The 22,904-nt window shown below is 40.4% G+C and overlaps 1 protein-coding gene and 2 long non-coding RNA genes across 19 annotated transcripts in view; 1 reads left to right on the top strand and 2 right to left on the bottom strand.

Moving 5' to 3' along the window:
* The window catches only part of LOC140513846 (uncharacterized), a 44,893-nt gene extending 41,988 nt beyond the window's left edge, over nucleotides 1-2,905 (bottom strand). The window contains exon 1 of the long non-coding RNA XR_011970393.1: nucleotides 2,820-2,905. This is a non-coding gene — a long non-coding RNA (uncharacterized lncRNA). The remainder of the gene's footprint in view (nucleotides 1-2,819) is intronic.
* Nucleotides 1-22,904, top strand: part of LOC140513775 (uncharacterized) — a 144,519-nt gene that overhangs the window by 83,911 nt on the left and 37,704 nt on the right. For 12 of the 16 annotated variants that reach the window (XR_011970360.1, XR_011970364.1, XR_011970359.1 and 9 more), the window contains 3 exons: nucleotides 13,579-13,650; nucleotides 14,406-14,559; nucleotides 15,276-15,953. Coding sequence is in view for 4 of the 16 variants with exons in the window: in XM_072623768.1 (XP_072479869.1) it covers nucleotides 12,108-13,010 (903 nt within the window). In the remaining 12 variants the exon portion in view is untranslated. Of the gene's footprint in view, nucleotides 1-10,887; nucleotides 13,105-13,578; nucleotides 13,651-14,405; nucleotides 14,560-15,275; nucleotides 15,954-22,904 lie in introns of those variants that run through there. The other 4 variants (XM_072623786.1, XM_072623777.1, XM_072623794.1 and 1 more) reach the window with 2 other exon arrangements.
* Nucleotides 9,845-12,417, bottom strand: LOC140513821 (uncharacterized). 2 transcript variants are annotated; one of them, XR_011970371.1, is made up of 3 exons: nucleotides 12,311-12,417; nucleotides 10,698-10,894; nucleotides 9,845-9,929 (listed from the first exon to the last, which is right to left on the bottom strand). It is a non-coding gene; the product is annotated as an uncharacterized lncRNA (long non-coding RNA). The 2 variants fall into 2 exon arrangements; XR_011970370.1 differs by having other exon boundaries at nucleotides 9,846-9,929; nucleotides 10,352-10,894.

Raw genomic sequence — 22,904 nt, 5'->3', positions numbered from 1 at the left:
GCCTTATTCTAGATTAGGGTAGCAAGATGCACCAAGAAGTCTTCAAGGGGAATTTGTAAACCTGAAAGATAGAAAAATGGCTTCTTCATTTTCACTAGACTCTAACTGACACTTAGCATTTCTTTGAACTATTTAAGAATGCTATTTTAAGAAAGGACTCATGGACTTCATCAGATTTCCAAAGGGGTCAGTGATACACAAAAGGTAGAGAATCCTTATTCCAGAGCTTGTGGCATTCTGTGGATGCCAGTGGGTACACAGGCAGGCTGGTTAGTCCTCTCTACTGCTATGTAACCCTCAGAGGAAGACAAAAGGGAGAACATTACACTTTACAAATAATGCTTTCATGGATTTCAAAGTGCTTTCCTCACCACAATCTCTTGAGGAAAGTATTTCAAGCATTATCATCCCCACTTTACAAATGTGAGAACTTACTAGGACTCAGTGAGGTTGAACAATAATGTATCTCTATCTTTCTTCCTTCTGTGTTTCCTCCTGGCATATGTGAATCTCTCATACACACACCCACCCAGAGGTTTCCTCCAAGTACTCACCTAAAGACAGGTCCATGGGGCAACAGCTATCCCAAGGGGCATCATTTATACGTTAGTGATACTCTATACAATGTTTACAAATGATCTCACTATGTAAATAAATAGTGGGAGATATAGAAACCAGTCCAGATCTCCCTGAACTACCATTTCCTGGGCTCTTTACCTGCTGTAAAACCCAATTAGCTCTGCCCTTTGAGATCATCTAAGCCAGGGGTGGGGAAACTGCCACCTTGAGACCACATGTGGCCTCTAGGTCCTGAAGTGTGGCCCTTTGACTGATTCCAAATTTCATAGAACAAATCTCCTTAATAAAAAGTAAGCATTAGGAATTGTGAGAGAAATAAGAAGATTTACATGAAATGATAATAGACCAGGAGTAGGAAACCTGCGGTCTCAAGGCCATATATGGCCTTCTATGTCCTTGGAGGTGACCTTTTGACCGAGTCCAAGTTTTACAGAGCAAGTTTTTTTCTTAAGGTGATTTGTTCTGTGAAGTTTGGAATCAGTCAAAGGGCTGCACTTGAGGACCTAGAGGACCACATGTGGCCTTGAGGTGGCAGGTTCTCCACCTCTGATCTAGGCTATAGAGACCTTAGCTGTAGTTCCCACCTAGCCACTAAGTATAGTACAGTGGAAATTGTATTACATTTAAAGTCAGAGAGCCTGAGTTCAAGCCCTAGTTCTGTGACTTACTAGCCATATGACTTTGAGTAAATACCTCTGACTTTCTGGGCCTCAGTTTCCTCATCTGTAAGATAAGAGACTTCTCCTTGACAACCTCTGAGTACCTTCCACCTTGAAATCTATGATAAAGGTTGTGGCACCTCTTCTTCCTCTGAATAGCCCTAGAGCTCAGCCATAGCTTCTCCAAATGTTTTTGTAAACTGAGCGTGAGCCAATATAAAGTATATGAGGGAAAGTGTGTGCCTGTGTGTGTGTGTGTGTGTGTGTGTGTGTGTATCTTTAATTAATGCCCAAAGAAGGTAGCAGAGTGGAATGAAAAACCCTTAGAAGAGGTTAATAGCAAAGTCATTGGCAATTCCTATTGCATGAGCACATAGTTATTGGAAAGGGAAAGAAAGAGTTAAAGGAAAATTGAAATAAAGAGTTACCCCTCCCCACCTGTTTTGATGGAAGATTTTGGCACTGTAGGCCCTATGAAGGTGAGGGCCTGCAGTGTGCCAACTGTGAGCTGAAACAAAACTGGCACAGCCCTTAATGAGCAAGTGAAATCAAAACCATCCATTTAGCCAAGGCTCCAGGGCTGGGCAAGCCATCTGGGCAGAGGGAGAAGGAGAGGCACAGAGACTAAAACTCTTGTCCCTGAGTGTGGTGCTCCTTGACTGAAAAGAGGCGACCAGCATGAAGCTTATGTGCCACCTGGCAAATTTCATGGAGTGGCAAAAGCTCTTTAAAACAAAAGAAAAAGAAAAACTCTAATTCCTCAAGGAAAATAATTTAGGGGACCTCTTTTAAAGGTGATAGATTACTAACAGGTGTGGGATGGAGAATGGGTGGTGGCTGGAACAGTTACTGTATATTTCCAGCCTGAATGCCTAGGCATACCCCTTCTTTGATCTAAGGGGTATGTATCCCCCAAGCTGACATAGGGACTAGCCCTGAATGCCCACTTTGTTCCTTGTCCAGAGTTCCAAGGTATCTCTTTGGATCCAGGACCACGTCTTTGTCTGCTTTCTCTTTTGCAAGGCTTTGCTCCAGCTCAGTATGGCTGAGGATACTGGCCGCTCTCCGCTATGTAAGTAATCAATTCCAGAGCAGTACCCTCTGATCGAGACTGCATCTCTACAGCTAAATACCGTGTAAAGCGCAGAGACACATCAAGACTTCCTGCCTTTCCTTTATATGGGCAAGTAAAGGGGAAGTGGAACACCCACCCCCATCCCCCCACCCCACTACGTTTGAAAGTCTGGCTCGCGAATGGGTCCAGTACCTTATCCCATTCCTCATGCCCCACCCACCTGCTAACTGCAATTCTGCATTTCAGAGGTCCTGGTTAGCTATCTAACGTGCAGCCGTCACTGCTGCTCAGGGAAAGAGACATTCTAAGTCTTCCCTAGAAGGAAGTCCAAGTAAGATCCCGGAGTGTTTTCTTACGGGGAGAGTAACGGGCTGTGGCATTATGAATGAATCATCGTTTCCTCCCTGACCACCAACTTGGGGGAGGGCAACATTCAGTGATGGAGTTTATCCAGTAAACTCCCGGGTGTGTGTCCTCCACAGCCCACACCCTACCACGATCCCTACCACGAGATGCATCTCTCACAAAGGGATGCAGGCATCTGAGGACTAGAGACTTCGCTTATTATCCCGGGCTGCTAAGGATTCTCCGCCTCCCCCCTCCCCCCCAACACACAATACGTTAGATCAGGGAATGTTACAGACAAGAGGCTTCTAAGGGTTGTGGCGTGAGCTGATTGGTGGATTCGACTATTGTGTGTGTGGTACGGGGAGGGGGACGAGGAGGGGAGGGGGAGCTGCGTTCATTTCGTGTTTTTCCTCCTGCTGTTATTAATTCAACTATTGACAAGTAAAGTAGGGTCTGTCACTGCCTTTCGGGTTATAAATTCACTGCAATTTGCTCTAAATGAATTAAATCATAATTACCTACCGTTTGTTTTGCATAAAATGAAATCCAAGGAGCTCTAAACTGAGTAGCTTGCAGATGGGACAACAGCACCATTGTTACCATATTAGACCAATATTTCTCAACTTTAAACTGAAACATTAGAATTTGCAGTTTGGCTTGACCAGGGTGGGCACGAGATAACAAAGATTGACACCCACATCTGACTGCAGAATTACAGTTAACGAGTATAATTTTCATTCATTTAAGTCTAGACTGATGTTTTTAATCAGTGTATTTATGGTAGAGGTACACACACACGCACACACTCACACACACACGCACACACACACACACACACACACACACACACACACACACCCTAAATTAGAAAAGAAAATAGGTTCTCTTTTTATCTCTTTGGTCCAATTGATAAACTATCTAATGCCATGAAAATACCTTCCACAGGAACGAAAACCACAGCTGTAATCCACATGAGGTTTTTTTTCCCAATGTTCAAAGGAATAATATCTCTCCCAAATAAAGATACTTCTGTTCACATTTTTATCCATTTTCAAGAATCTTTTTGTCATGTAAATTTGAGCTGATTAGTTTTTAATTTGAGTTTCTTAAAATGCGTTCTGAATACTAAATTCGAGCAAAAGCACATCATTGCTGACAATGGGCTTGATCAGCAGATGTGGAGTTTTGTGTGTGTGTGTGTGTGTGTGTGTGTGTGTGTGTGTGTGTGTGTGTGTGTGTGTGTGTGTGAGGGTTATTTGGTAGTGTCTAAAAAAGTAACTGACTTCTCCCAGTGTGCTGTAGTTTTCAGGAACATCACACAAGTCTCCGTCACCAAATATAACTGGAGACTCAAGTTTGAATGTTAAAAAGAATCCAGTTAGTGAGTAATTGTTACAGTCCCAAAGAATGATTGAATGCACCAAATAAAAAATTCCATCGTTAACATATTGAGAGTTGTACACAGCGTGGAACAAGTTATAGCGACTTTCCAGTTGCATACATCAAAAGGAAGGCTTGGAAACATGGGCAAAAACTACAAAGATAAAGGAGCAGAAAGTGGAATTTTTTAAAAGGTAAACTAAAAATGTTTATGGAATGAAAGAAAATAGAGATGATGCAGGAAGTTATGTACAAATAAAGAGAAAATCGATCATATTACTGGGCAAAGAGGAAGAAAAAAAGAGCAAGGGAAAAATGTGTTGGTTATTTCAGGTGCTATCTTAGCTTTTAACTTTTACAACTTCCCAGAGGTCATCAAGTTGCTATTTTGTGATAAATATATTATTAATGCTGTTAAGATATTAGATTTTCAGAAAAATTGAAAGCTTCTGATAGATTTTATTTTTTTTTTAATTAAGATAGTTATTTTCTTGATGGAAAAATGTTTCCTGCTCCTTTTGGGGAGGGGATGGAGTAAGAGATGCTAGTGAAATTGGAATGTTTCATTTTACTAGCTTTAACTCTTTATTAATTTTTAATTTTTTGGAATAACTCCCTTACTCTTGCAAGAGAGAACATATGGAATAGATGTTTTAACCTCAGCAGAAAACCAAGGCACATGTGAAACACTCTGAGAACTCTATCTTGTTTATGTTGATTGGGTTATTTGGACAATAACATGGTGGGGGGGGAGGGTTGTTCATCTGCCTGGTGAAATGAAGCTTTTCAATACGCATTTCTATTTCAGTTATTATTTCATGGAATATTGGCAACATTTAATGTCTCAACCTAAGCTACACATTCCTTTAGAACAAATCAAATGTCTTTAAAGAATATTTCTGTTTGAAAAGGAATTAAGCTTTCCTGAAAGAATTTTAAAGGTTGTGATATTCACAGTCTGATAAAGCAGCACCTTTAATGAAATTCTAATTAGCAATTTCATGCACTCCGCTATTAGTCCTATCAGATTAGTGCACATTTTCACAGCCTTCCTTTAATTAAGTGCACTTATTCCAAGTTTCAAACACTTTCCTTATAAGATGAAAACTGTGCTGAAACGTTATTTAGTAAACAGAAGAAGTGTGAAAGTGTAGGTATGTGTGTGTATGCAGATGGACATTTCTAACTGTCCGCAAATGGGTACATTTAGAGTTGGTGTACACAGGTTTTTGTTCTGTCTCCTTTCTGTTTTGAGTATCCCTTTCCTATTTCTAATAGACTTGTCTAAACCCACATCCTTGTTGCATATCATGCATTTCCTGTTTAAAATCTTGCTGTTGCACATTTTGTATTATACAAATATTATGTAATATTTGGATTTCAAAGTCCTATTTGAGGACCCACAAATGGATTGTGGTCCATGGTAATATTTTCATTCATTTGACATTGCACCAACATCTCTAAAGTGCCCACTATGTTCAATGCAGACAGCTAGGTGCTTGGGAAGAAACAAGAATAAATCAGAGATATTCATTTCACTAACATTTCTAAAATGCCTGTGATGTGCAACACAACCCATTGGGTGCTGGGAGATGCAAGAATGAATCAGAGTCCCTGCTCATATGAAGCTTCTCTCATGCCTTAATGTTCCAAAGAGGCTTCATTCTACTTACGGAGCTCCACTCAGAACACCCAGAAAGGAACAACCTGATTTATTAGAAGGATCAGTGTTGGAGAACATAGACAGTGACATACAGTGCCTTGGCCCATTTCCGATGCTCCACTTCAACTATGAGATGCAAGTGACTTAGCTATTAATTTAAAATAGAGTGGAATGAGAAATAACAACATGGGGGTTATTTCTGTCAAAGACCCAACCATGGGAATATCTGAGTCATGGATTTTTATTTACTTCCAGTGATTTTTTATTGTGGTTCCAACCTCAGTGACAAATATATTGTCTTAAAATCAGCTAATGTTATCTTTTGCCTTTTGTCAGATGAAAGTGTGTTGTCTCTGTTGCTAGAAGTTGAAACTTGTAATATATTAACTAATTGCTTGCATCTCTAACACATGTTCTCTTGTTGATGTCATTCATTTATACTGTAACATTTTTGACATTTTTAGATAGTCTCCTGGGGCTTATAGGCCTCTTAGCAGTTCGGCTCCACTGAGGAGTGTTTGCCTAATGATTACTGACTGACATCTCAATAACTTGGAACATACGAGGAGTGTATCTATTGAACAGCTCTTAGATTATTTCTCTTCCCCCTCCCTTTTCCCTTTCTTCCTTTCTTTCCTTTTTTTCTTTTTTTTTATAATTCATGGTCCACTTTGTCAAGTCATGTGTGAGCCATAATTTAAGCTAATAATTACCAGACATGAATCCTATGAAACATTGGTGTCTACACTTAAAAAAAAAAAAAGTCCTGAATTTTAATGCATTCAGAAAACGTTTGCCTAAGGCCAGGATAGGTCCGGCACGCATATGGAAGCACTTTAAAAGTGATAAATGATTTGGAATCTACACTGTCTACTGGTGTGCTTCTCAGGAAAGAAAATTAGAGCTAACAGGTGTTAGATAGGGAATGGTGGGGCATTTTAATAGAATTGTCAAAATGTTGGTACCAGATGTTGACATTAATGCACACAGCGAGGAATGTAATGCTGGGCCGCCATCTAAATGATTATTTGTTTAAATTTCAAGTCTATAGCAGGAAATCCTTACTTTGTTCAGCACCTTTCTCTACAGACCATTCCCCCTGTACTTTCCCCTACGATTTGCATCAAAGTATAATGGCTACACAGCTCACATCTGCATGCTTTAAATAATCCATGGCTGTCAAATTTCATTTTTGCCTTTTAGATCATAGGCATCACATCCCCTTCCTTACCAGCCTTGAAGTCTGCCTAAATGTATTCATATATTAGAAAAAATGATTTAAATACTGCAAGTTACAGGATAATTAATCTTTGAACTTCTCGGTAACTTCAAATGTATAGACCAAGTAATCTGCATGAACTTGTAATTACTATGTATTTATACGATATTTCCCATGTAATCACAAAGTAGTTACATGGTTATGTGAGCCCTGTAAATTATAGTGATACCAGAAAAACTAATCTCCACCACGCCACTGACAAAGCTATTCCAGGAGCTGCTGGTAGTCTCTTTGGTCAGTTAATCCAAGGATGAGGGTAGAAGAATCTGTACTTTAGTGGAGGCAGAAATTTCTGCCAGCAAGGGAGGCCCCAAAGTTAAGAAATAACATGTGAATGGAAGGAACAAAATGGCAAACTTTGGTCCTTTTCATCTAACTTTCACACAAAGACCCCAATCCATTTGTGGGGAATTTATTGCTATGGGTGTTGAAAGGCAAGGGTTGAAAGGTGCTGGGGGATCTGCAGGCAAAACTCCACCAACAGTTCCCCACCAATGAGACTTGAATAAGACCCTGAAATAAATTCCAGTGTGAATTTCAAAAGCAAGCCCTAGGGCAGGATGGAGTTTTCTATCTTTATGAACCCACTTAAAGTAAGACTCAAAACTTTACAGTTTGTCCCCCTGAAGCTGTGGTCTCTATGCACCAGAAGCTACCTCTTCTTAAAGGAGTTTTCATTTTTTCTATTACATTGCTAAAGGCTCCCACAATGTCCTCCTGGGACAGCAAACTGTCTCCATTCTGCAGTATGGCAACCAAAACAGGAAATAGCCAATCTCCCTCCTTGTGTGGACCCATGAAGGAATCCTCCTTCTTAGCTGATGGATCTGAGCTTTTGTGTGTGTGTGTGTGTGTGTGTGTGTGTGTGTGTGTGTGTGTCCTATTTTCTTTAAGGGATTAGGAGATGCAAGTTATTTTGGAAGACATCTGAGAGGGACCCTTGTAAGTCAGGAAAAGCTGTCATTTATAGAGGATTTTATGGTTTAGAAAGTGTTCTGACATAATTTCATTTGATCTTCACATCAACCCAGTGAGGCAGACAAGGCAAACATTTCCTCATTTTAGAGATGTGCAAACTGGGGCTCTGAGTGGTGAAGAAGTCTCACAACCAAGTTGATATAGTGAGTGACAGGGCCAGGACTCAAATCCAGACATTCTAACTCCAGGTCCAGTGTTCTTTCTGCTCAGATTGTCAGGAGGTGAGCAAAAATCCAGGTTGTCTTGATTATGGATTTCCCCAATTCGTTTCTCTTCCTCTGATCTTAGAAATATGAGCAGGATGGGGAGTGATGCAGCGTAGAAGCAGGAGACCAATGATTTCCCCACAGAACAGAGGCTGGTCAACCCACAAAACCTAAATGACTAGCTTCTGTTCTGCCCAAACCCAACTGTTCCCTTCATCTTCCCAAGCAACACATCCACCCTGTTCATTCCTCTCCCTTACATAGGTATCAATAATATATAGGTGATGAGAAAAGGAAAGTGGGACATCTACCCATTTAATTCAGTCAATGTAGCCAGTCTGTAGGGGGAATCATTCAAATCCCAAGACCCCTTTTCTCTCAATAAATAAATTCCCTTATTCAAATAACTGCCTAGACTCTTAGCCTCCTTTTCACTGCATAGATACAGCTAAATGCAGAAGGCAAAAGACAAAGTTAAAGGCTTTTAGGAAAGATGTCATTCCTGCATTCCCATGTCAACATGCTTAGAGTCATCCTTGCCATGATAACGTTCTTTCAGGCAGGGCTGGGATCAGTCTTTATGCTCTGTATATGGTCCAGCTAACAGTAGTTACATACTCTAATTCTTGATTCAGGACCAAAGGCCCTAGCTAAATGAGCCTGAAGATTTTTCCACTGACCAATGTATAGTTTATCTTCATTTTTATTCTTGCCTGTACCTGTGTTTTCATTAGTGCAGGGCAGGGGTTCTGAGTATCAGAATTTTTGTGAGTATCATGTGTACCTTTTTGTAATCCTTTGAAGCTGATGGACTCCTCAGAAGGTTTTTTTTAATGCACAAAATACAATATATCAGATTACAAAGGAAACCTGTCAGAATGAAATAGTTATCAAAGTGTTTTCAAAAAACATTGACACTCCACTAAGAATCCTCCTCATGGCAAAATTTCCTTTACCCATTGTACATGAAAACTATTCTATGACTTATAGTCTTTGACTAATTTTAATACGGCTATCGATTATGCATATGCCCTCTGGTGATATGCTGCTTCGACATCTCATGAAAGCATGGCTCTGGCAAAGTCAGAGTACAGGTCTGGCAGAGGACAGTCTGTTACTGAAGGGTCAGACTAGCTAAGTTCAGTGTCCTTCATCAATTTGATCAAAGGGTGATGAATTTTGAAGGTCGGGGTAGCTCACAAAGAACACCTGAGTTCAGATCTGTGTGGGTGGAGGAAGGGCCCACCCTTTTGAAATCACAGACTCCCAAATTACTGAAGTACTCCATCTTCCAGAGGGGAGAGTGAGGAACAGTGAAAAGAGACCTAAATTTAAAGTTGGAAGAATGGGGTTCAAGTTGTCCATGATTAATTCTGTGATCTGGATTCAAAAAATAAGTTCAAATCAGTGCCTGTTTGACTTTGGGCATGACTCTCAACCTCTCTGTGCCTCAGTTTCTTCTTCTCTAAAATAAATGGAGAGCTGAGTGATTTCTACAATCCCTTCAAATCTAAATCAATGATACAGTGATATAATTCTAAAACTTGGTAGAATACTTCATCCCTCAGAGCCTCTTGATAAGAATCATAGTACCATGCTGTCTATTTCACAAAGTTGTGAGACCCAACTGAAATAATGCGCATGAAAGCCCTTTGTTGATGCTAAGACATTATACAAATGAAAAGTCTTCTTGTTGTTGGCTGGACTTGTGAAAACTTTATCTCCCACTTTGCTCTCTCTGCACCAGAGATAGAATCATTTCCTAAATGGAGGCAATGAAAAGACTTGAAAAGTACATGCATATTGTGACGTTATCCTAAAAATGGCCACTGTTGCTTATCAGAAAGTTAAGAGCCAGTCTTGGATGTGTGCCTTTAACATGTCTCTTTTGGTGCTGGACCCTTCTGCAGTTCCATATTACAATGCCCTATTTACCTGTCTGATAGATTCGTCTTTCAGTTGTCTTTGGTCAGACTCCTCAGCCCATCCCCCTGATCGGACTTTTTTCATTGTTGCCTAAGATATGCTCATGTTACCCTTCCTCTTTAATTTGGCTTAGTTATCATTAGTGCTGTGTAACGGTTTCCCCAAATGAAACTAGAAACCATGTCAGCTTGGCTAGCTTCAGATTGGCCTTGTCCATCCTCAGGCGCCAAAGGTATCACCAGAGCCTTCTTTACTTACCCAGTCCTTACTGTTGAGGGCTTTTGCTTGATTCTCCTTTCCAAAAGAAAGAAGTAGAATGACGTCTGTGGCCATTGGATGTAGGACTAGTCTTTGCTGAAGGGCTCTGGTTTCAGACAAAGCCACAAAAACTTCCACACCCACTGAGATTCTGGTTTTCATTTTTCCCTCTCCTTTCATAATGGAGCATCGAGGGGAAAATTGTCAGAGCTCCCAAATTCATCAGAACTCAATAGAACTCAATGAAACTTGCCCACTTCATTTTGAGTTTGACACAGGGAATCCAACCCCACCAAAGAAAGCTCAGAATAAGCCTCAGACTTGGAACTTGAAGAGGACTACTTACTGCATCAGTTCAACAGAACCCATTCATGGCAGCCCCACCCATCTCTATTTATTCTGGAAACTCAGACCCATATGAAGTGTAGCTGCTCTCAGTGTCTTCTTGAAGGTCTCAGGGAAGTCTTCTGTTTCTCAGAGTTTAGATTTCTTGGTCTATTTGCCTTGTTATCCCATGCTTAGTTGGTATCACCAAATCCCAGGCTAATAAAAAATAACAATAGCAATAATATTCTGCTTTAAAATTTGCAAAGTGCTATGTAGATATTTTATCATTTTATCCTCACAACAACCTTGAGAAGTAGGTGCTATTATTTGTCACTTTGTAGATGAGGAAACTGAGTCAAATAGGCTAAGTGACTTAGCAAGGGTCACACAATTAGCAAGTATTTAAGGCTGGATTTGAACTCAGGTTTTCCTGACATCAGGTCTAACCTGTTGTGCCACTTACCCACCTATAATTATTGTGCTTATATTTCTGGCCACATGACCTTGAGTACGTAATCAAAGGACCTGGGTCCAAATTCTAGTCTGTGTTTTTACCTCTTTACATATTGTAATCTCTAAAAGTTTGTTGTACAAAAGGATTCTGACTAATACCTATAAATTTCAGGCAGTCAACAGAATCTAGAACTATTCCACTAGCTCTATCATCACTGATCCTCACCATCCAAAATATTAACGATTCTCCCATCTTTTGGGTGAATTTAATCAAAATTTCTGAGACCTCTTGCTGAGTAAAATCTTCAGTTATTTCCCTAAAATTATTTCACTTCCTTTGTCACTGTGGCAACTAGGCTGGGTTTGTACAAAGGTCAGGTGTGAATTTCTTGTGCTAGCCTTCAGCTTCTTCTGAGCTAAATGAACAGCCTTTCCTTCTGCCTGAGACCCCACCACCACACCAAGACTGCTCATGTATTCTTTTTCCGTCTGAATTTTTTCCTTAAGCAGCTCATCTCTGTTTCTACACAGAATATGGTAAGCTGTTAGTAAATCCAGCCTTTCCTACTTACCCCTGACAACTCCTTCCCTGGTCTTATTGGTATTCCTTGCAAACACTTTCCCAAATCTCCAGGTTCCCCCTCCTGTAACCTCTCTTCCCAATTTTCACAGGGTTCAGTGCTTTTAGCCCATTCCCTTGCTAGTGAGGAAAATGGTAAATTCTCCCACCCTGGGATATTAATGTCTTCCTCTAAATCATTTCTGCCTCCAAATAGAGATTTTTTTACTTTACAATCCTGTTCATGATGCCAAATGTATCGCCAAGGCAATATTCACAGCACTGGTGGTGACTATGATTATGCCAGCGTAGTTCTCAGTCTCAAAATATGGAAGACTCTCCATATAGAAGGCAGAAGAAAAACATTTATTTAAGAACTAAAAAGCCAAATCCCAGAACCAAAAAGCAAAATCCATCATGGTGACCAAGAAGTTAATCAACATGATCACAGCAGGGAACAAAGCCATATTCTCAAATCTCCCCTCCCCCAGCCAGGGCCTTCTCATCAACTGTCACAATGTGTCAATCCCAAACATCCCCTCCCCCAGCCAGGGCCTTCTCATCAACTGTCACAATGTGTCAATCTCAAACATCTCCTCCCCCAGCCAGGGTCTTCTCACCATCAACTGTCACAATGTGTCAATCTCAAACCTCCCCTCCCCCAGCCAGGGCCTTCTCACCATCAACTGTCACAATGTGTCAATCTCAAACCTCCCCTCCCCCAGCCAGGGTCTTCTCACCATCAACTGTCACAATGTGTCAATCTCAAACCTCTCCTCCCCCAGCCAGGGCCTTCTCACCATCAACTGTCACAATGTGTCAATCTCAAACCTCCCCTCCCCCAGCCAGGGTCTTCTCACCATCAACTGTCACAATGTGTCAATCTCAAACCTCTCCTCCCTCAGCCAGGGCCTTCTCACCATCAACTGTCACAATGTGTCAATCTCAAAAATCCCCTCCCCCAGCCAGGGTCTTCTCACCATCAACTGTCACAATGTGTCAATCTCAAACCTCCCCTCCCCCAGCCAGGGTCTTGTCACCATCAACTGTCACAATGTGTCAATCTCAAACCTCTCCTCCCTCAGCCAGGGCCTTCTCACCATCAACTGTCACAATGTGTCAATCTCAAACCTCCCCTCCCCCAGCCAGGGCCTTCTCACCATCAACTGTTACAATGTGTCAGTTGGCCTGTGTTCTTTCACCTCTGACCTGCACCCACTCACTTCCTCCTGGTTCAGCTCCACCCTTCCTGTTCTGCCTCTTCATCAAGCTCCTCCCACCACATATGATCCAGGCTTCCAGATCATATGGGCCTATTAATTAATGAGAAAGATCTTTCCATTTAAATTACTATTACAACATGATAGCCACATCTGATTCTTGCTGTCTTGGATCAGCATTGTGGCAAGTTCAGGTAACCAGGGAAAATTACAGTTTCCTTCTGCACTGCTTTGCTTTCTGCTCCCCAATATTTTTGGCCCAATAAAATTCAGTTAATGTAAATTTCAAGGGGAACCTCAGGACATGTGGTGGGGGTTGGGGAGGAGTCACAAAAAAGAAATGCTGTGACTTGGAGGTGGGACCTGAAGTAGAGAGAGGGACATTGCTGTCAGTTTCCAAGCTCAGTCTATGAGCAAATAAGCTGGTAGAACAGTGTGGAGACTGGATATTTGGAATCAGTTTCCCTTCTCTGAGTTTGTCTCCTCTTCCGTAAAGTGGATATAATAGCAACTACATTATCTACCTGACTAGGTTATCATAAAGATCACATTACACAATGTATATTCAGTACTGTTGAAACAATGAAATTTTATACCAATGGAAATGAGTATTATTGTTATTATTTCTGTTATATATGAGATTCAGGTCCATTTATTTTTTTTGCCAGGTGAAAGGTGACATCACCTCTTTTCCCTCTGGTAACTGCCTTCTGGAGTCATTGCTTGGCCCCAACAGTAGGGTAAGGACTTCTCAGAATCCAGGTTGGCTTCTTCCTGTTAGCCATAGTCAAGGATGATTCTATAGATAACTCCATCAGCTTCATCTGTAGAGCCCCATAGATTTCATTGGGCACCCAAACCAGCTGGAGCCAACCATTTGTCATCTGGCCAGATGTGTTTCCCTTTTGCATTTAGCAGCATCTCCTCTCTCTAGAGAGAGAAGCAATATAAGCAAAGTGTGTGAGCAAAGGGCCAACATTCTGGTTTTAATGAACAACATATTCCTTTCTCCTAATGAATGACATGGAGGGTTTTAAGGGACCGTCTGGGAGAAGTGAAAGCTTTGTCTTTGACCTTTCCATGACCACTGACCTTTGCTCCCTTTATCCTTGAACTCTTGCCTTCATGGGGGGACAGATTGTGATGTGACACACATGAGCACCCCAATGAAAAACAGTTACCCTGCTAGGCAACCCCTCAAAGGTCAAAACAGCTCTCATTTCTCTAGATTAATTGAATTTCCTAATAACACCAAAACTCTTTTCTATTTTGCCCGCCTTCTTGGCTAGTTCCTCTTTCTTTGCCTCCTCAGCCCCTGTTCCTCAGGGAACAATGATTAAAGGACAGGTGTCACAAATACACATACTCCTCCCCCTACATTTTTTCCCACTGTGTATGTTTGGAATCATGCCTACACTGGGTCCTTGACTAGAACTGAGAAATCATAATTAAACTAATTCACCTATATAATTCTTTTGTGGTTGCTTTTCTTCAGTCATTTTTCAGTTGTGGCCAACCTTTGTGACTCCATTTGGGGTTTTCTTGGTGGAGATACTGGACTGGTTTGCCAGTTCCTTCTCCAGCTCATTTTGAAGATGAGGAAACAGAGGCAATCAGGATTAAATCACTTGTCCAGGAGCACATAGCTGGTAAGTGTCTGAGGCCAGATTTTAACTCAAGAAGATGTGTATTCCTGACTGCAGGCCTAGCACTCAATCCACTGTGCCACCTAGCTGCCCCACATAATACTTTAAGGATTGCAAAACATTTTACTTATGCTATCCTTACTACAACTCTATGAGACAAGTGTAATTTTTCTCTCCATTTGACAGATGAGGAAGCCAAGGCTCAGAGAATTTCCTCTGTGTCATGTGGAAAATCAGTTTCTGAGGCCAGATTTGAATCCAGGCCTTGCTGACTTTAAGTCCAGCAATCTAATTGGATGATGCTACAATGCCTCTGTCAAAAGAACTGCCACTCTTACTATTTGCTCCATCATCATTCAAATTCCACCTGTTAAGTAGGATGCTTTCCACTGTGAGAGCTAACAGTGTTTTGGTAACAAATTCTGCTATTGGACCTCTCTAGAATTATGGTTCCACTTTTGCCTCCACATTTCTTGGCATCATTGCAAGCAAAGTTCCTGGAGCTGAAGAGCCATATTTACATTCCCTAATAGGGAACAATTGTTGTCTTTTTTTAATCTGGAAGGTAACTTTTCATGTCCATTTGTAGTTTTAATATTTCCATTAGAGAATAGTATAGGTTTTCATTTTTAATGACAAATTGCTTTCATATCTGTCCTCAGTCTCAAAATTAGCCAGGGCTTGTTTTGGTGGTAACTGGTATTTTTCCAATTTTCTAGGTGAAATGATTGACTAAAGGTTGTAAGGATCAGAAACCAAGGATAGAAGGATATTTCCTGGCTTGTGCATCATCCATTCCTTGACTACACTTTTCCTCCTGTAAATTAGGAAATGAATACCTTCCCTTCAACCAACTTATCACACTCAAAGGGGAAGAGGCCATTAGAAACATTCTGCTAGACTTGTTGAGACAGAGAAGAGTCCTTTGGATGCAACACATGGTGAATCTTTTTGCCTACAATATTTCTAGAGAAGATGGTGCTGGCTATGCAGAAGTAAAGGAGAAACTCTTTTTTTTTAACTGGAAAACTTTTTTATTGTAGGTGGAGAGGGCTAGTTGGATGCAGTCTTAGATTATTCCAATTTTGTTGGCAACATCCAAATTACCATAGTCTGGAGCAAGCTGGACACAGACTTTCTTCTCTCCATTAGGCCAGAACAGTGTGCTGATTTTGGCCATACTGGTGTCATGTAGTTTCTTTGCCACCTGCTGCATTTGATGCTTGTTGTCTACAATGAAGATCAGAGGGTTATTATTCTCCATGTTCTTCATATCAGACTTGGTGGTCAAGGGAAACTTTATGATGGGACAGTGATCAAGCTTGTCTCTCTTAGAGGTGCTTTTCCAAGGATATTTGGGCAGCCTTTGAAGGCTTAGTGTCTTGGGTTACTAGAAGGTGAAGTACATTTGAATCTTCTTTTCTTAGCTCTGAACACCCTTTAGCACTGCTTTCTTGGCCTTCAAGAACTTGGACTTGACTTCTGTCTTGGTAGTGGTGGTGGGGGAGGGGTGCTGTGGGGAAGAAGAAACCCCTTCCTTCTTTACCTTTGGCACAATCTTGGGGGAAAGGGAAAGAGGAGGAACTTCTGAGCTGGGACCAGAGGAATAAAATACAGAGAGTAGGACTCCCAACCCTATGGGGTTGTTACAACTTACACCACATCCTTTAAATGATTTCTGTCCTTTTTGGATCTCTATCTCTGTCTCTGTCTCTGTCTCTGTCGCGCTCTTGCTCGCTCTCTCTCTCACACACGCATGCACACACACACACAATGTATAACTACAACTTCCTTGTGTAGGTACCTTTAAAGACCACCAAATAGTAGGGAAGGCAGAAATTACTACAAAGTTACATTTCCAGAAGGCAGCAGGAGGGCATGGCAAATATCTCCCCATCAGCCACAGAGAATGATCTCATGACTTGCTCCTACATGAATGAGCTTTCCTGCAGATCTTGCCATCTCTGGAAAGCCCCCAAGTGGCTCCACTGGTAACAAAAGGAGGTCCTTCTTATTATACATAGCACCATTTTCACTAAAGATGAAACAAGTCTGGGAGCTGTGAGATTTGTGAAGTTCATGGAATTATATAATTAAGAGAATCATAGAGTTAGAAGGGGGCCTTAGAAACTGCATATTCTAAGCTCTTCATTTTATAGGTGAGGAAACTGAGGCCCAAATAGAGAAAGTGACAAAGATGGAAGGATCTTAAAGATTCTGTCCAGACAAAATTTGTATTTTACTGATGAGGATAAAATGGCTTTCCCAAGATCACACAGAAAGTTAGTCATCAAATAGTATTCATTTAATGGCAATATGTATACGGTGCTCTTTGGATATGATTACATATTATAATCTAGGATAATATAATAGATCAGTTGTTGTACTTCATTCTCAAAGAGAACCAAAGTGATATCACTATATTAGGGTCAAGGTACTGTGTCCAGCTATGTCTGATCAGACCAATATGAACTCCGAAGGCTGGAATGACACTGGAACGGCTCCTAAAAGTGTTCTAACTTCTCCCATTCAGAGAAGGGGAGTCATAGCAGCTACATTCCTGTAGAAAACCAACATATGGAACTTTATCAGAGAAAGCAACTCAGTAAATAGATACCTAGACTGCCTGTTATTTGGATCAAGAATAAAAATCTCAACTGATCATGGAGCTGGCAGCTAACACTAGTTATGGAGGATATCCTGGAGCATCATGTTGGCAAGACTTAGGGACAAAGTAGAGTTGTTGATCTTTAATCTATGTTCCTATTAATAGTACCCAGATAGCTTCTCCTTATATAGGGAAAGAGATTTATTACCCATGGACTATATAAATGTGAGTTGGTATTAACAGTTTACTGGGACTACTCCTTCTCTGGGGTACTACATTTTCACACTCAAAGGAATGAATCTCTAGTGACAGAATTTTGGACAGTCAGTGGAGTGGGAGATATTTGGGGAGAGGAGTTCTGCTCATGCCCTTCAGATTTCATGTAGGTAGCTGCTTGTTCACAAAGGTAGAAGGTCTTAGAATGAGACTTATTTAGTCTTCTAAAGACTAAGTCTCCAGGCAAAGAGTTTAAAAGGTTACAACCTAATGCTATATTTTGTTCTCGTTTATTGTACCTGGTAAGAGATGAAGTGACTTGCATATGATCACATAGTTAATAAATATGGTAAAACCATACTTCAAACTTAGATATAAAAAATTAAAACCTGAGCTCTTTTCATGATACCACAGTTTAACTAGCATTAAAATTTAAAATATGGGGTAGGACTCAGTGATGAAGAAAGGGTAAATAAATATACATAAAATGAAGGCCAAAGTGAGCAGAGACATTCACCTTCAATGGAATCATAGCAAGTGGCTGTAGAAAGAAAAGGTCAAACTAAGGAAAAGGACAAAGGTAATTGGTAGGTGGTGGTGATAGATAATATCTATCTCTAAAATAGATATTATCCCTGAAATAGGGTCTTTATCCTTAGATTCACTTAGCTTTGAAGTCACAGGCTAAGTTGGTCTCACGGTCAAAATGAAAATGTGGTCTTTTTCAAAAAATGTATCTCTGACAGTGCTGGAGGCAAGTTCCTAGAGACCAAATCTCTTTGTCCTGGGAGCTGGCCCATCTTGGTCTGTAACCACTCACCCCTAACCTAGGAAGCACAGAATGTGAGGACAATATTAGGGTGGGAGGGAAAGGTGAATCGAAGGGAGTGGGGGAAGAGAAACTTTTGATTTCCCACACTCATCCAACCCTTACATGTAGTTCAGACCCAGTCAGTGGTGGAGAATGGGGGCAAAGTGAATCCTGGGAAAGAGCTAGGTTGGAAACATTCTCTTCTTTTCCCCCTTGTCATGAGAAAACTAATTCAGAATCATTCTGTCTATTTCACTCTGTGATCTCATCAGCTTTCATGGATTCAGTTATCATCACAATACAGATGACTCTTAGGTCTGCTAGTCTAGCCCAGGAGTGGGGAATCTGCAGCCTCAAGGCCACATGTAGCTCTTTAGGTCCTCATGTGTGGCCTTTTCACTGAATCCAAACTTCACAGAACAAACCGCACTCACTCCACTGGTCACTCCAGCCCAACCTGTCTCCTGACATCCAAGCTCACCTCTCCAATTGCCTATTAAACATCTCCAACTGTAAGTCCTATGAGGGGAACAAGCATTGATTAAGTACCTGTTGTGGGCCAGGCACTGTCCCAAGAACTTTACAGATATCATATCATTTGATTCTCACAACCCTCTGAGGTAGATGATACTATAATCTCCATTTTACATTTGAGGAAACTGAGGCAGACAATGTTTAAATGACTACTTGCCAGACCTTGCCATAGACATCTTAAACTCAGAACATCCAGAAGTGAACTCATTATCTTTCTCCCACTTCCTTACTTCCCCATACAGTCAAGGGTACCAACATTCTCCTAGTCACTCAAGCTCACAACCTAGGGGTTCTCCTCAGCTCCTAACTCTCTTTCACCCTTCATATCCAATCAGTTATCAAGTGATGTTGTTTCTACCTCTGTAACATCTCTCCTATATGCCCCTTCTCTTCTCTAACATGGCCACTACCCTCATGACGGCCCTTATCATCTCACACCAAACTATTACTAGTTTTTTCCCTTTTTCAAATCTCTCCTTCCCATTGATCACAATCCTGAGCACATTGTCAATCCTCAATGAGTACTAAGTGGTGCAGCAGAGAGAGCACTGAGCCTACAGATCACAGGAAGTATTCCAAATTGGGCATGAGACACTTATTAGCTGTGTGACCCTGGGCAAGTCACTTAATCTTTTTCTGCCTCAGGTTAACCAACTGTAAAAAAAATGGGGATAATAATAGCCCTTTTTCCTGGAGCTGTATGAACATCAAATGTGATAATGTGTAAATTAGCTGGCATAGTGCCAGGCACATAGTAAGTGCTTGATAAATGCTTATTCCCTTCCCTTCTGAAAGTCTATGCTTTAAGCTTCCTCCTGCTTCTAACATGCTATGATTCTATGAATGAATGAATGAATAAGTGTCCCATTCCCATGACCATTCCTTGACTGACTCTAACCCTAGTGAATGATAACTCTGGTCATAGGGGAGTATCAGTGATATGTGGCATATTGTTAACTTGAAAAGTCACAGACAACGAGGGCTACTAACAGCAGCTATAAGCAGCCAAAGTGATTGGTAACTTCATTGGTCAGTGTCTGGTGTAGTTGAAACCGTGGTTGCGGGTTCATTCTCTACATCACTTTGACCATAATCACTAAGTACAACTTCAGGTTCTGCCAACTGTTTTGTAAGAGTGTCTAAGTGGCCCCAAGGAAGAGGAGTGTGTGTATACACATATGTGTATATATACACACATATACATGTATATATGTATGTACATATACAAACACATGTATGTATGTATATGTATGTGTGTGAATATATACACATGCACACACATATATGCATATATGTATGTATGTGTATATATGTGCATATGACAATTCAAGTAGATTTTCTGCAGTGTCGTTTATAAAGTGCATGTGTACGTGTGTGCATATGGGTATGGAGCAGTTGACCCTATCACCACTTCATTCTCATAATAGTCCTTAAAAAAAAATGTCCATAGTTTAATTTTTCTGAGGATCAATGCTTTCATTCAGACCCTGCTCAGTTTCAAATGCATGGTTCTCAGCAGTGTTAGAAGACACGGGCCAGAATAGATTAAAGAAAACATGAGGCCTGACTCTTTCTAGCTAGAAAATCCTGCTAAAAAATTCAAATTTGTTGTCCCTTGCTCTAATCTTCATTAGATTTTTAGTATCTTGCCTATATTAATCAGTCCTGATTTGACTTATAAACTTTATGCCATGTTATTAATAACCTAGTATCTCTACTGGCTTTGAATATGACTCTTTCCTTTAAAGCATTCACTTAGACCTGGATTCTGGATTATTCCTTGTGGATTTTGAGTATTGAAGTCCTATGGGCCAGAGGCCTTAATGGAACTAGTTTATCTTGACAAACACTTGCATGTGATCTTCCTCTCTCTGTCTGTTCTGCTGGAAGACAAGCACCGACAGATTCCAGTTCCTAATGTTATTTCCTCCCAGCATCCTTCCTATACTCTTGAATGGGATGTCAAATTGTAGTTGTCTCTTTAAATCTTTGTCTGTCCATTACTAGTCTTTCAAAAGTATAGCTCATTTCTCACTTCACTAAAGAAAATGTTTCCAAACCCAACTGCCAAATATGCACAAGCACCCTGTATAAAATGAAACTGGGTGTTTTCTCAAGATCTTATCTATTGTTAAAAAAAATAGACCTCTCTCCCACCCACACCCACCCCTCCTATCATATCAACACATGTATTCTTTTTATTAAATGAAAATTATTTTCTAACACATTAGGCCCTCTACGCTGGGTGGCATTCATCACTATGCATATCTAATATCTGTAGCTAACTCCTAATTCTCTAGCCTTCTGTCCTTGAATTATACAAACCCAAAATTAAAACCAGTAGACCCTTTGGGGCTTTTGAATTAAAAAAAAAAAATTTAAGCCAATGCACTTGGCATTTTAAGCAAGATACCGCCATGTATTTATGGGAGTTTAATAAGTTCTTCCATTAATAACATAGACAAACTAATTTACCAGAACGTGTCTGTTTTAAACTTTGGGAACAAAGAGTGGGAGTATGAAAATCAATCTTCCCTTTGTACTTGAGCCACTGACCCGTTAAAGCTTTGAAGATCATTTCTTTAAGAAATTGTGAGGAGTTATTTAACTACAAACAGCAGCTACCTTCCCATTCCAGCTGCGTAATCAAGCATAATAAATTAGAGTTAAAAAAATAAAGGTTGACTCCATTTTTCCCCCTTATAACTGCAAATCCTTAATAGCACTTTGACAAATCGGCCTGCAGCAGAAAGCAGCAAACATTCTTTCCACTGGAGCTGGTTAGGCAAGGCAGGAGTCAGTTATTTTAGAAGTATTCTTGCCTGCAATGTTGTTTATGAGAACGCCAGGTTTTACCTTTGAAGGAGGAATTGATAAAGTTGCCTGTCACTGAGAATCATAAGCAATGTTGTCCCAGGGAGCAATGTTGTCTACTACCATGGGGTAGCAGAAATATCAAGACAATTTCCTTTCTTTGTTGCGGTTATTTTTCCCTAGGTACAAGTCTAATCCCTTGACTTCCCACCCACCTGATCAAAACACCAAAGGCACTTGTTTGTGCCTGGCCATGTGAAAGCTAAAGAAATCCTGTTTCTCAACAGTGGGTCAGCATTCCTGATTTTGAGACATTCCAAAGACTTTTATTAAAATTTGGTTGGTTTGGTATGGAAAGGGTCAAAAGGCTCTTTCTAAAGTGTTTTTCTGGCTTAAAGAAGCTACTGGAGCACAGCCTTCTAATTGGACCCACACCTAAGAGAGACACTTCTACCACATGCCAGAAAGAAGGATGGATTTGGAATGAGAAGATGCTGGTTTGACTCAGCTCTGCTACTTGTTAGCTGCATCATGGTGGATGAATCACTTTCCTTCTCTGAGCCTCAGTGTCCTCCTGTGGAAAATCAGGGGGATTAGGGAGCCTAGATGATTAGGTCTCTTCCTAAATCTAGAATCCTATAAATAGCTGACATTTAAATAACAGCTTAAAGTTAGCAAGGTTCTTGACCTCCCTTATCTCATTTGGGCCCCAACCCTCTGAGATAGATACAACAGGAAATATTATCCCCATATAATAAATGAGGAAACTGAGGCTGAAAGATATTAAATGACAAGTACATATTCACCTAGCTGATAAGCATGAAATTTGAGTTCAGGTCTTCTTTATTTCACATATAGTTCTCTCTCTATTACATTCATAGTAGCTATATAACACTGTTGATTCATTGAATTTGCTGTCCACTCAATCCCTACTCAGATCTCTTTCAGATAAACAATTTTATGATTATGCCTCTTCTATCTTGCAATTATGAAGATTTTTTAACATAACTATAAGATTTTACATGCATATTCATTGAATTTCATCTTGAATTTGTCAGAACATTTTAACCACTCAACGTCTTTTTGGATCCTGTTTCATCATCCAGTCTTTTAGCACCTCATGTTAGTTTTGTCATCAGCAAATTTAATAATCATTCCTTGTACACCATAATATTAGTCACTGATTTAAATGGTTAAACAGCCCACAAACAAGATTAGATGACCAAGGAAGTCAATTCAGACTTCCTTCCAAGTTGACATCAGATCATTAATGAGAACTCTTTGAGTCTAGCCATTTGATAAGTTCTAAATCTACTTAAAGATCCTATTGTCTAGCACATATATCTCCGTCTTTTCTGAAACAAT

Source organism: Notamacropus eugenii, chromosome 1 (genome assembly GCF_028372415.1).
Source record: "Notamacropus eugenii isolate mMacEug1 chromosome 1, mMacEug1.pri_v2, whole genome shotgun sequence".
NCBI lineage: Eukaryota > Metazoa > Chordata > Mammalia > Diprotodontia > Macropodidae > Notamacropus > Notamacropus eugenii.
Note: the sequence above shows the minus strand (reverse complement) of the source record. Positions and strands in the feature narration are given on the sequence as shown.